Genomic DNA, 13,415 nt, shown 5'->3' with positions numbered 1-13,415 from the left:
TTTATAGCAAAAGTAAGAACAGACTATCTAAAGTAAATACCTAATATAGTTTTGATTTCAGAACAGTTCTTGTATTTTTTAATAATTTTTAAGAAGGGCTGAAAAATATATATTTTTATTTATTTTTTAATATCTCTGAAACTATCGAATCATATTTATTCATATCTTAGGGTCATGTAAAGTGATCTGAAAGGAAGCTAAAATGTAATAATATACAGGGTGTTCCATTTAAAAACATCATCCAGGTCCACTCATACTTTTTGAGCCACCCTATAGTTAAAAAAAAAATATTTTCCTGAAATACATCCTGATGCATACTCTTTAGGGTTTGCATTTAAACAAAATTCTCAAGTTTTTTATTCTAGGAGCTACTGATGACCGACGCACTATTGCCGGACCCTGTACATAACGAGATGCAGTTATTATAAATTCGTCAAATTAAGAAAACCCTTTACATAAAATTTATCGGACGTGTTTCCATAAAGGATGCTTCTCCCAACATCTTGACCTGAATATTATTAAAATATACATACGCCAAACTGGCCCCCGTTTCGAGAACCAGAAAGAATCTCGGCTACCCGACCAGCAACAATCAAAAAGTCGACGCTGACGAGCAATGTCTTGCCGAGGAACGGACTCATTCTCTTTCTGGGCTCCGACAGTGACATCGAAATGGTCCCTTATCTTTTCGGTGTCTTTTGCTCTTTATCGACTACTCCGAAAAACAGGCGGCTAATCTGCATATTATTGATAAGAAAATAACGGTTCAGTGGCGTAGAAAAACTTCTTAATTACAAAAAGGCATGTGTTAAATTAACCACAAAGACCATAACGTAGAATGTTTAGAAGGGGGGTTAATCAATGCGCGATGTTAGAAACCCCGTGATAATCTGAAGATTGTTTTTACTTAAATCAAGGAAAATATTTGATTTTTCTCGGTCGTAAATTCCGAGGAATTTTTTCGAGTGTCTTAGACCGTTAGAGGAGCCCATTCCAGGTTACGAATGGGGTCTTCCAGATTCTTCAGTTCCGCATTTAGTTGGTTTCCGTTGGAAAGCAGAACAGTTCTGATCCAGTTAGCTCATTTTCTAGCTAGATCATTTGCTGTTAATACATTGCTGCATTTGCTGCCTTATATTCTATCTCTTGATGAGCTAGCACCCAGAGCCTAATTTCTTCAGTTTCTCTAGGCCTTCTTTGATCGACTTCGAATTGATGGTTACTGAATTAATCGCGTTTAGTGCTGCTTGACTCCTATCCCTGTCCCTGTTTTGGTTTTCGAAGCGTCAGTATACCAGATTATTTTACATGCTGAGCAAAGCTTTGTTTCTCAAATTTGTATATTCTTGGTTGTTATCCACTTGTTGGATAGTGGAATTTTCTTTTTAAGTGTTCCAAGTCCCTGACCTGAAAATTCTCCCAGTACTGTTTCCGTCAATGACCGACTATTCTAATCATTGGTGTTAGTGGTGTTAGGTATAGGATGACCTCCATTGCTGCTTTTGGGCATGTTTTCATGGCACCTGTGATGCAGATGCACTGTATACTTTGCATAGGTTTTACCTTGCTGTACGTGGCTCTAGTTTTGTGTACCAAGCAACTGCTCTATAGGTAATCATGGGTCTTACTATCATGGTATATATCCAGTGCAAAATGTTAGTATATATCCAGTGCAAAATAGTCCAGTGCATGGTATATATCCAGTGCAAAATCTATTTCCCGTCTTCTGCATATCATGGGAGCCTTATGGCTTTGCTGGTAATGTTCTTAGTACGCCTGTTCCAGAAAATTTGACTTCCTGTGATGGCAACATTTCTTTTCCATCTAGATGGATTCTTTTCAAGTTTTTCAGACTTCGCTTTCTAGTAAATGGTACTACCATAATATGAAATTAGGGTTTGCGTACAAGTTTTTGGAAATTCCGGACAAGTGAGTTCTGAAATTCGGACTTCGTCGAAAAATAAATGAAAAAATAATTGTTCCCAGTTGATATCAAAATTATTGGATTATCCCTTTTTGATATAAGAGACGAACACTATTAAATGCTTAATTTTATTGGTAAAATTAAATATTGCACGCTATACCGGGTGTTTCTCAAAAGTGGATCAACCCTATAACTTTTTTATTTTTTTTTAGATAAAAAAACGAGATTTGTTATGTTAGTTTGCGACATAAATTAGGATTGATTGACGTATTTCATTGTTGTCGGTTACTTCCCGTTCCTCAGGAAGTGACTACAATTTTTGATCAGTAAATGACACTCTCGGTAGTTTTTTAGTTTATTCGGTAGAAAATGACATTATGAATATTTAACCAAAACATACGTTTTGAAAATTACTAGAGTTTTGAAATTTCTGAAAAAGTATTTTTGGAAATATAGTCATTCCCCAGCCATCTATGAAGCCGTTTTTTTTCATACCGTAGCTTTTACATGAATACAAATAAAGTGTCCAACATAAACAAACACAAATGAGTTTTTTTTGTTTGTGTCATTTTTGATAAACAATTGAGGGATGAGATTTTCTCATCGCTGTCATCATCTTTAATATCATTATCGGCAATAGTGTCTTCTTCATGACAGTCAACATCCACGATATCTGCAGCAGTGTCGGAAATAAAAATTGACGTATTGACCTTTCCTATTCTATTTTACAAGCTAGTTTTTATTGCGGGATACGTAAAGTAATTTAGCCACACTGTCGTTAGCAAGCCTCTTTTATTTTCCATGAAAGAACGTAGTTGCAACAAATTATGTTATAATTTTTACCACTGGAAATTCCTTGATGGGCTCGGGAAATCCCAAGTGCCACCCGTAGAACCAATGGTGCCAATAAATCGGTGAATCGTCGAGCTCGGGATATTCATAATAAATTACATATATTGTTAAACGCTTATAGGATTAAAAATATATAAGATAATATAGTCATAAAATTTTTTGTTGAATCGTTTAGGATACGTATTATTTTATATTGAATAGTTTTTTGAATATTTCCGATATTTCCGAGACAAGTTCAGAAATTTTAAATATTCCTATTCCGTTGGAAATATTTCCATTTACATTTTAGGTTCATTTTGTAAAGGCGTTCATAGAATTGGCAACGTCCAGTTAGAATTGCATTTATATTTCGATGACTTAAGCTTGATTTTCATGCATCCGTTGTCCGACGATACGTTGATACGATATTAATTTTATTGGTTGAATTTAAACACTTCGATTGGTTAGAAACGGTTAACCAATCGAAGCCTTTAAATACAACCAATGAAATTAATATCGTATCAACGTATCGTCGGACAACGGATGCATGAAATTCAAGCTTTATGCTTCTTTACGCATCGCCTTGAATGTAATTTTTGTTTTTATGGCCAGTCTGGCACACATGCCCTTTATGACTATATTATCTTACTATAAATATTTGTCCAGTCTGTATCTAAAATATTTTCTCTCATTGATTCAACGTGGACAGTTGAGGATTGTATGCTCAACATCGTCCTCCATTTTACAATATGAGCATCTGTCGGTTTGTGATCGAGTACATTTGTAGAAGTATTTGTAAAAGCCTTCATGACCGGAGAGGGCTTGCGCAATAAAATAATCAACTTCCAACTGTTTTAAGTCCCGAATTATCCTGTAAGTCCATCTAGCAGCAATATTGGAGTTCTTCCATTGCAGCTGCCATGCATTTAGTAGGTGTTCTCGTGTCTCTTGTTTATAAAGACCCATATTTGTTTCGTGCCTTTCTCGCAGAAGTAACTGTATGGGAGAAATACTTGCTATAACCAAGGCTGCATCTCCCGAGATAATCCTAAGCCGTTGCAATCGAGCAAGCTTTATTTTATCTTGGACTTTAGATATCGCTTGTATCTATACTGGAGTAGAGTAATGTAGAGTAATGTGCGAATGAACTACCCCAAGCATGACACTTCTTTTTGAAGCCCTTGGTCCTCCAACATTTATAAAGAGACATATTTCTCTTTGTGGATATTAGCAGAACGATTTTTGTCTTTATTATTTTCGATATCTACAGGTTCTGGTATCCAAGTCAGAGTTATTATTCCGAGTATTATTCTAACTAGTCAAATTCTTTAGAGATTGGCTACACTTCAAATCGATATAAGATAGAAATTTGAATGTAGTAATTTATATCCATGAATGGTGGTAGACAATGAGTCAATATTAAAACTAAAATAATTTCGGTCTTCCATTGTCTTTATTTATTTTTACTTACTCAACGTTTCGGTCACAAGTATCACTGACCGTCATCAAGTGTGAACTCCAGTTTTAGATGTGTATCCAGTTCACACTTGAAAATGGTTAGTGATACTTCTGACCGAAACGCTGTGTAAACAAAAATAAAAAAAACAATGGAAATCCGAAATGTTGCATCCGGAAAATGTGGTTTGATAATAATGAACAAAGGTTCGACAGTCTACAATTGGGCTCGCATACCGCTACATCTACTTTCTTTCAATTCTTAACTCACTGATGTGCCACTTATAGTTTTTCTGCTCGTATACACTAATAATAGCATAAATATGTAATGAAACGCCTGAATTATTACCGTACGTCACTGATTCAGCTGATGAGTGTCCCGACTGCTGTCCATTCGTCCGTCCGATCCCTGCACGAATTAAGAGAAGTAAGCGGTCCGCGAAGACCGTGTGCCAAGATTAATTGGCGTCCGTTTTTTACGGTCAGTCCGACGGACGCGTATACATACATGCGGCGAGGCCGATTCGCCATGGCTTGATGTGTCGGTGGCATTATGACCATTCCGTCGGCTTCTGTTTTAAGCAGGGATGGGCATGGGGAAAGGTGCTGTAAAATATTTATGTAGGCTACTCTGTGATTTCATATATCATGTATTGTTTGTTCTTAATGTTCGTATATTCAATCAATATATTAATGAAATATGGGTATATTCATATCTATACATGCTGTATTGAATGTTGATGTCGGCCTTCTTCATTTAGCTTTCATTTAGCTTTCCCAATGTAGGAGTTGCAACTGATGGAACTTTAATATGCAGTTTTCCTGTGCTTTGTACTAGGGTTGCCGGAACCGGAGCTGTTTTTCGGAACCGGGAATTTTAATGGTCGTGCAGTTCATCAATCAGAAAGCAAGGGATGGTTTTTCAAAGTATAATGATAAAAATTGAGATTTTTAATGAAAATAATATCAAATTATTAAGTAATCAGTCATGAGAAAATTAACATGAATACAAGTAAAGAAAGAAGTATAGGTAACTTAAATTTCACATCAAACAATATTAACCAACTTAACTGCATTTCAGGCAAAAGCCCTAAAATTTTGAATTAAAAATGCAAATATCTATTAAAACATAACATAATAAATATTATAGGAACACGGTCCAACCCTGCAAAGTTGGATACGACGTTTCATTTACCTCTATATTAGGGTGGGATTAACGATTCGATATTGAAGAAAAAAGTGGGTCGATTTCGGCATAATTGAGGACGGGCTACAGGATGACGCCCTCGAAATGGATGAAATTATCAGAATTTTTCTTAATAATGGGTTGATTGGAACCAAACTCGGCACGTGGATATAGGTAGCCGAATGGAGTTCACAGACGAACAGACAGACAGACGAAAGTAAGAAGAAATTTCACTTCAAATATGCGCACATAGTGCACACACAGTGCACACACAATTTTCAAATTTACACAACGTTTCGGACAGATATAGCACTGGCCGTTATCAAATGTAAAATAAACTAAATCTTAAAACTACTGAGCTTTAATACTAGAGCATGGCATTACACGTTTCGCAATTGGATGCAGATGAGCGTATCCACCTAGAATTCTAGCGTTGGTCCATATTATGGAAATTTCAATACTTGCATTGCCAGGGGTACTAGATTATGGTTCATTGTTTGTTATCAAAAGTTTTAGGTTTTATTTTCTTCATACAGGTTAAGCTTGTTCAGGTGACAGTTCTATGGCACCAAGAGATCTATTGTAATCCGTACTTTATTCTTGCTGAGCATTAACAAATTCCTTTATTGTTTTAGAATTAGGTCGTTGAATGAAGGTCTTGCTGTGTCTGTGCTCATGCCTGTTTCTTCATTGGACGATCAGCTTTCTCCTCATTTAAATTTTCACTAGGAGTAAGTTTTAGTTGAAGTAGGTCCCTTGGAGACACGCAAGAGTCTATTGTGGCTTAGGTTTACAAACTTTAAATTTCACACTCTAGACCCAAACTTTTAATATAGGTATGGTTATATCTGCGGATGATATGTTACCATGTTGATAATTTCTTGAAGTCTAGCATATATAGTTTTGCCAAACAATTCAAACCTGGTTCTGCTCCCTGCTGGGCATGTACACATAACGCGCTTCGTACGATATTCGGCATCTTCCACCAGTCGGAGTTTTCCGATTCTGGGTTTGGAGGTTAGAGTGCTAAGTCTGTCTTGGAGCGTTCTATTCCGGAACTGTCGTTCTAACAACAAGAAAGTCATTGTCAGTAAATCTGAAGACATAAATTTTGTTATGAGAAAGTGTCAGGGTTAGCCGAGAGTTTCAATAAACTTTAGATTTTCCAAGAATCTCTTCCAATAATCGAATACTGTCATCGTATTTATCCGAAAAATGGTTTTCTTTTATGGATCGTCCGGTCGCATCGTAAGTGATTTTATGACGAGCTGCTTCTCGTTTTTCGATTAAAAAATGATACCGCTTTATATATACAGGCTGCGCGCATCATCTCTCTTAATTGTACGAGCGAATGGGTTCCACGGAACCTTAACTTACGGCCGTATTTTCAAATTAAGCTCGACGCAATGACACATTTTATATAAAACCAGTAGTCGGGTGGAGAAATAAAACGGAACGGTTCGCTCGGACCCAGGTAGGTACAGGTGGGTTATATTCTCGAATTTTACGGCTTTTTATTCGTGTTTTCGGTCAACATCAAATGGGACCTTTACGCAATACGTTATCTAAGGCTGAATGCGGACTTAATTGGTTTTGTTTAACACTTATCTGGACGCCGTTCGGGCGAATGCGGTTCGATATTCCCGATGGGCCGGGCGAAATTGATATTTTTTACGAGATTGGGTTTTTATGGGAGGCGAATTTTTGGGTATGGTACGTGTACAGGGAAAAATGCGGTTTGGTATGTCGGGTTCAATCTTCTTCTTTTACTTATTTGAGATCTAGTCGATCTGCTAGTTTTAAGGTTGCCTCTGTAGGAGTTCTTGGGAGATTGCCAACTGTCTTTCCGTCTTTTTGGAGGTCTTCCCGGCTGTCTCATACCCATGAATTTTCCCTTCAAGAGCAATGCGTGGTAGCCTGTTTTTTTCATGCGTTTAACGTGTGTGAACCATTGCTTGCATTCTTTGCCTACCTCATCTCACTACGTCCTATATTCCAAATTGTTGTCTGATATTTGTGTTTCTAATTCTGTCTCTTTTAGTCTTCCCCATTATGGTTCTTAGGTTCTTCATTTTAGCGACTCTTAACATGCTCTCGGATCTTGGTATTGTTTGTTTCCTCTCGGATTTCTATGCCATATGTGTTCGCATGAAGGCGTTTGTCCACACTAATTGCCTCAGACATCCTGACATGGCCGTTGCTCTTTTTATCTGACTTCTCAGATCTTTCTCTGGATCATGGTAGTACGACATATCTATTCCTAGGTATCTGAATTGTGATACTCAATAATTTTGTTTTCTACTACCAGTTTGCATCTTACCGGTTCTTTAGAGAAAGTTAAGCATTTAGTTTTTTTTCTGTAGAGATAATTATATTTAATTCTTGGCTTACTTGATAGAATTTATGAAGCTGTATCTGCATATTGTCCTCTGTCTCCGATATTGGCTGCATCATCAGCGTAACACACCATGCTAACTCTGTTGTGTCCCATTCGATTACCGTTATTCATCGATGTCACCTTTTCTATCATGATGTCCATTAAGAGATTAAATAAGAAGGGACTAAGGCTGTCTCCTTGTCTAATGCCTCCTGGTGTTGGTATGTATATTATAATGTCAGATAGGCGTACTCTATCGAATGCTTGAGTCAAGTCGTTGAAACATATATAGGCTGGTGTATTAAACTCTATTGCTTTTTCTTTAATTTGTTTAATGATAAATATGGCGTCTGTATTTGATTGATTTCGTCTAAAACCTTGTTGTTCGTTCCTATTCGTAATTTGTTTCTCGAGTTTTCCTTTCATATTTTAATATATTTTGGAGACGCAATAAATAACTATAATATATACTCAGCGTCGTCCAACAATGTTGAAGAGAAGAACTTGTGGAAAACTACTGTATCACAAATAGTTTAAATAAAATATAGGACTTACCTAAGCTACGTTGTGTTATTAATTATTTTTTTTATTTGACTTAACTCGGATGGGAAATTTGAGGAGAATGGGTCATGTAAATCAACCACTAAATTTGTAGATTAAATCAGATTAGATAGATTGGATTTGTGTAAGTGTCTATTGGCCTGTTCCACTGCGACCCTTTCAAATTTATTTTGGCTTCCTTTTGATCTCTAGGTTACATTCTCCAGTGCTATCCTTCAGAAAGTCCAATTACTTGGAGACTGAACCCTCTAAATAGCTGTTTGTCAATGGCTTTAGTACAAAGAACCATACTTTTGACACGCTGACATAACGTGTGTTCTCTCGCTTCTTCTTCAGATTGACAAAATCTGTACATGACCTTGTCCGTCAGTTTCATCACCTTTAGATGCCTATTAAGTTTAAAGTGCCCTGTTAGTAGACCCACTACAGGTTTGGCAGTCTCCTTGTCTTTGCCTATCAGGTTTGTCGCAAATTTTGGCGAATATTCTACTAAAAACATTTTTGCCTATCTGATTTGTTGATCACCTGATCTGATTGATTGCTTGTCTGTGTTGTGAAATATTCTGGAATTATGAATGGCATTGATGAGTCTTTAACAAGATGCGATTAATGGATAAGAAACGATTAATGGCCTAACGGCCATTTAATCTGTATTTTCGGCACCCCTGTGGTCCTCGTGCCCCAATACCCCACTAAATTTGTAAATATCTCTACTTATTTTATTTAAATATTTGTATACTACTATTTTATTTTTTTATAAATTTTAATTTTAATTAAAAAAAAATAAATTAAAATAGCGCTCTACTCAGCCTGGAACTCATGAAGGGAAGCAGCTGGACGAAAGACAGAAAACGAAAGACAGAGAAACCATCGAAACCTTTCTCACATTTATTCAAGGTCCAACACACAGGAAATAGTAGAAGAATATATATATTTGGGCAAGTAATAAGCAGCTCAGGATCTCTACTACCAGAAATTAACAGAAGAATTAAGTTAGCATGGAGTACTTATAGAAGAAACTCAATCATATTCAAATCTAGAATGCGCTTTTATCTAAAGAAGAGAACATTCGACCAATCTGTACTACCAGTCATACCCTATACATGGGATACAGGGACACTTAAAACGGACATTATAAGGAAACTGCAGGTAGCAAACTGCACGTCGCAATAACCAAGAGAGACCGTAAAAGAATAGAATGGATCCGATAAAAGATATAGGTAATAGATGTCATCAACAGAATCAAATCCCTCAAGTGGCAATGGGCAGGATATCTGGCAAGGACAGAAAACAGATGGACCACAAAAGTTACAGCATGGTACCCACGAGGAATCAAGAGACCTAGAGGAAGACCAAACTTGAGATGGGACCATGACATTAGGAAATTAGAAGGGATAACTTGAGCCCGCATAGCTAACAATAGACAATAATAGGCACAACTGCAAAGAGAGCATCTAAATATGTGAGGGAGACTACACCATAATTGGAAATGGTGGAATAAGCTGAAAATGATGATGAAGATGATATTGTAGGTAATTTAATTCTCATGATTTAGAGTCTTACAACGATATTTAACTTTTGAAACATGTATATAAAAATTACTTTTAAATCATGTGAATTAATATATATTTTTTCATTTTCATTAATGCCTAAAATTTTATTCAAAAGACAAAAAAACTAAAAAAAAATCTTTCAGAATTGATTTCGAAATTCATAACGGTTGTTGGTTCAATTTATCCTCAGCCAAAGCAAAAGAAAAAATCTCTCGTCGCCTATTAAACCGAAAGTCGCGTCCGCGTCCGTCGTCCTTTTCGGCTTCACATATTTTTCCGACCGTCCGATTCAAGAGTCACGTCGCGTCCCATTAGAACCGCCGATGAACAGAAACGATGAAATATCTCTCGAGCCAACACCTGTGAGTCGGGTCCCGTATTCATCAAACTTTTGTGTTTCGGTAGAAAATATGAATCTTTCGTTTTTTACCTCTCTCTTCTCCGTCTTTCTTTTTTCGTATATCTGTATACAATTTTTTTATTTCCCTCTCTTCAGTCTGGTAGCACAATGGACATGGGCAGTGCAGGATTCCTTTTGCCGAAGGTCTTTGACGAATATTATTAGGGTCGTTTCACACGTAAACAGGAAATTTGTTGAATATTTTCGGTTTAGTTTATTGGTCGTAATATTTGTTACGCGTCTGGCCTATAGGTCTATGTTATTTTACATTATAGGTATAATAACTTGATATATCTATTATAGTGACTGCCTGTCTGGAAAGCTCTCAAAATATTCACAAATGTATAGTGTCTGCATCTATATTTGTGACGAGTTCATTACTGCGAAATTTAACCACATAACATTACCATTAACAATACCTTTCAAACATGGTGTGGTGTAGGTAATACCATAATTGATAACGTTCATGATTGAACGGTTATTTCTGATGGTATTATATGGCATAATGTACATAAAGGTATAACTGATGGTATTAAATGGCATAAGAAAACATATGAATATATAGTACTTAATCGCTTCAAGAATAATGGATATCTTCTTCTTTACGTGCCGTCTCTTTCGTGGAGGTTGGCGATCACATTGGCAAAATTTTCACGATTCTCGGCTTTCCTTATAAGTTCTTCAAAAGTTAGGTGAGTCAATATGTATATATATGCGTTGAACATTTTCGTCTTTAATGAAAAAATAGTACAAAATTATTGTTATTTATATTACCTATACTGCGTGCATCTCAAAAATGGCTTACCGCTATAACTTTTTTATTTTTTCAGATAAAAAAAACGAGATTTGGCATGTTAGTATACGACATAAATTTGGATTGACTAACGTATTCAATTGTTTTCGGTAACTTCCTGTCTTACCGGAAATGACTACAACTTTTGATTTTTAAATGGCACCCTCAGTATTTTCTTACTTTATTTGATAGAAAATAACACTCTGAATAGAATAACCTATCATATGTCAACTTTTGACATTTTCGCATATGATATATATTTGAAATTATAACTTGCGGTTCGTAACGAAAATTTGACTCTAAATACCTAGAAGTGTGTGGTATCACATTATTCGTAAAAAATTCTTTTTCGAAATATTTTAATGAGCTACCCTCGTTCCATTTGAAAAAATTGAGATATGACTAAAAATACGATTTGAGCATTTTCTAACTGACCAGGACAAGACACTAAAAACATTAGACAATCAAGTCTATTTTTCCAAGGCTCCTTGATTAAGAATTAGTGTTTTTCACATCTAGATTGCATTTTAAAATACGATTTTTTATTAAACGAGAATGTCAAAAGTTGACATATCATATGTCATTCTATTCAGAATATCATTTTCTGTCGAATAAAGTAAAAAATACCAAAGATGTCATTTAAAAATCAAAAGTTGTAGTCATTTCCGGTGTAACAGGAAGTGACCAAAAACAGTTGAATACGTCAATCAATCTTAATTTATGTTATATACTAACATACCAAATCTCATTTTTTTATCTGAAAAAATAAAAAAAAAGTTATAGGGAACACACAGCCACTTTTGAGACGCACCCGGTATAACCTTAGGGTATAACCGACAATTTGAAAATCTATCTAAACTTTGTGCTCTTTTAAGCTCACATCAGTTTCTTCATGGAACTTATTTTAGCAGAATATTATAAATATTTCGTTTTTTACCTTCTTTCTTCTCCGTCTTTCTTTTTTCGTATATCTCTAATTTTTTTTATTTCCTCTCTTCAGTCTGTTAGTACAATAAGCACGGGCAGTGCAGGATTCCTTTTGCAGAAGGTTTTTGACGAATATTATTAGAGTCGTTTCACACGTAAACAGGAAATTTGTTGAATATTTTCGGTGTAGTTTATTGGTCGTAATATTTGTTGCGCGTCTGGGCATATATGGATCTAGGTTATTTTACATTTTAGATATAATAACTTGATATTTCTATTATAGTGACGGCCTGTTTGGAAGGCTCCCAAAATATACACAAATATATAGTGTCTCCACCTTTTTTTGTGACGATTGAAATTTTCATTACTTCATAACTGCGAAATTTAAGAAACTTTTGTGATCACTCTGCGTCAGAAGTGAAACATCAAAATACCTTCCAAACATAATGTGGTGTCGGTAATAATATAATGAATAACGTTCAAGATTGAACGGTTATTTCTGTTGGTATTAAATGGCATAAGGTACCTAAAGGTATTACTGATGGTATTAAATGGCATAAGAAAACATATGAATATGAATATGAACACAAGAATAATGGATATGCATTGAAAATTCACCTCTATGAAAAATAGTACAAAATTGTAATTTTTATTATACAACAACACGATTATAATTTCTTTTTCGCAAAAGAAAAATTTTTAAAATTTGGAATTTTTTGAAAAAAAATTGGAGTTTTTTTTAGTTTTTAGATAAAAAACATAATTTCTTGATAATATGGCAACATAGGTAGTAGATTAAATTTACAAGAAAGAAAACCCAGAAATAATCCAGTGGTTGTAAAAATTTAAGCAAAAAATATTCCTTTTTTGGAAATTTAAGAGCAAAATAACTATCTACCAATATGATTACCCATAATTTGAAAATCTCTCTAATATATTCCGCGCTCATGATTTGATACATCTTTTGATACATCATGATTTTACACTTTTAAACTCACATAGGGTATGTACTGGATATTTATGCAAAATAGCTTATAGCTCCTTTTATGTAAAATAGTAGAAAATATATATTTTTCTATATTTATGGGAGACGTTCACTGTCGACCCTGTAATTAGGAACAGTAAGGCACGTTGTCTGGGACTGTGAGGGGCTGGCCATCAAATATATAAACAGCAAAGTGTATACTTCACTAAAATTCAAAATATAGTGGTCATATTATGTTGTAGTCATATTATAATTCTGAAGGTCGGTGTTATAATAGCCATCAATACTAGTGTAGATAATTTAACGTACTAATTGGGTTTTTGTCTTCTAATTGGAATCGGATAAAATGTAACTCGTTTTTTTGTAAGGTTCCAATTATAATTGATTATTTATGATAGTTTAAATGACCGTAAATTGACGGAT

The 13,415-nt window shown here is 35.2% G+C and overlaps 1 protein-coding gene across 1 annotated transcript; it reads right to left on the bottom strand.

Moving 5' to 3' along the window:
* Positions 1-7,797: 7,797 nt before the first annotated feature.
* Positions 7,798-8,199, bottom strand: LOC115888310. Its single transcript, XM_030907996.1, has one exon. It carries the CDS (start codon positions 8,197-8,199, stop codon positions 7,798-7,800), a length of 402 nt encoding a protein of 133 aa, XP_030763856.1.
* Positions 8,200-13,415: the final 5,216 nt, after the last annotated feature.

The sequence above is a fragment of the Sitophilus oryzae genome, unplaced genomic scaffold, assembly GCF_002938485.1.
Source record: "Sitophilus oryzae breed Bouriz unplaced genomic scaffold, Soryzae_2.0 scaffold_711_pilon_pilon, whole genome shotgun sequence".
Classification (NCBI taxonomy): Eukaryota; Metazoa; Arthropoda; class Insecta; order Coleoptera; family Curculionidae; genus Sitophilus; species Sitophilus oryzae.
Note: the sequence above shows the minus strand (reverse complement) of the source record. Positions and strands in the feature narration are given on the sequence as shown.

What these genes read in the sequence shown, in the direction of transcription:
- LOC115888310 (XM_030907996.1), bottom strand. Translation starts at nt 8,199, where the DNA reads ATGAAAGGAAAACTCGAGAAACAAATTACGAATAGGAACGAACAACAA.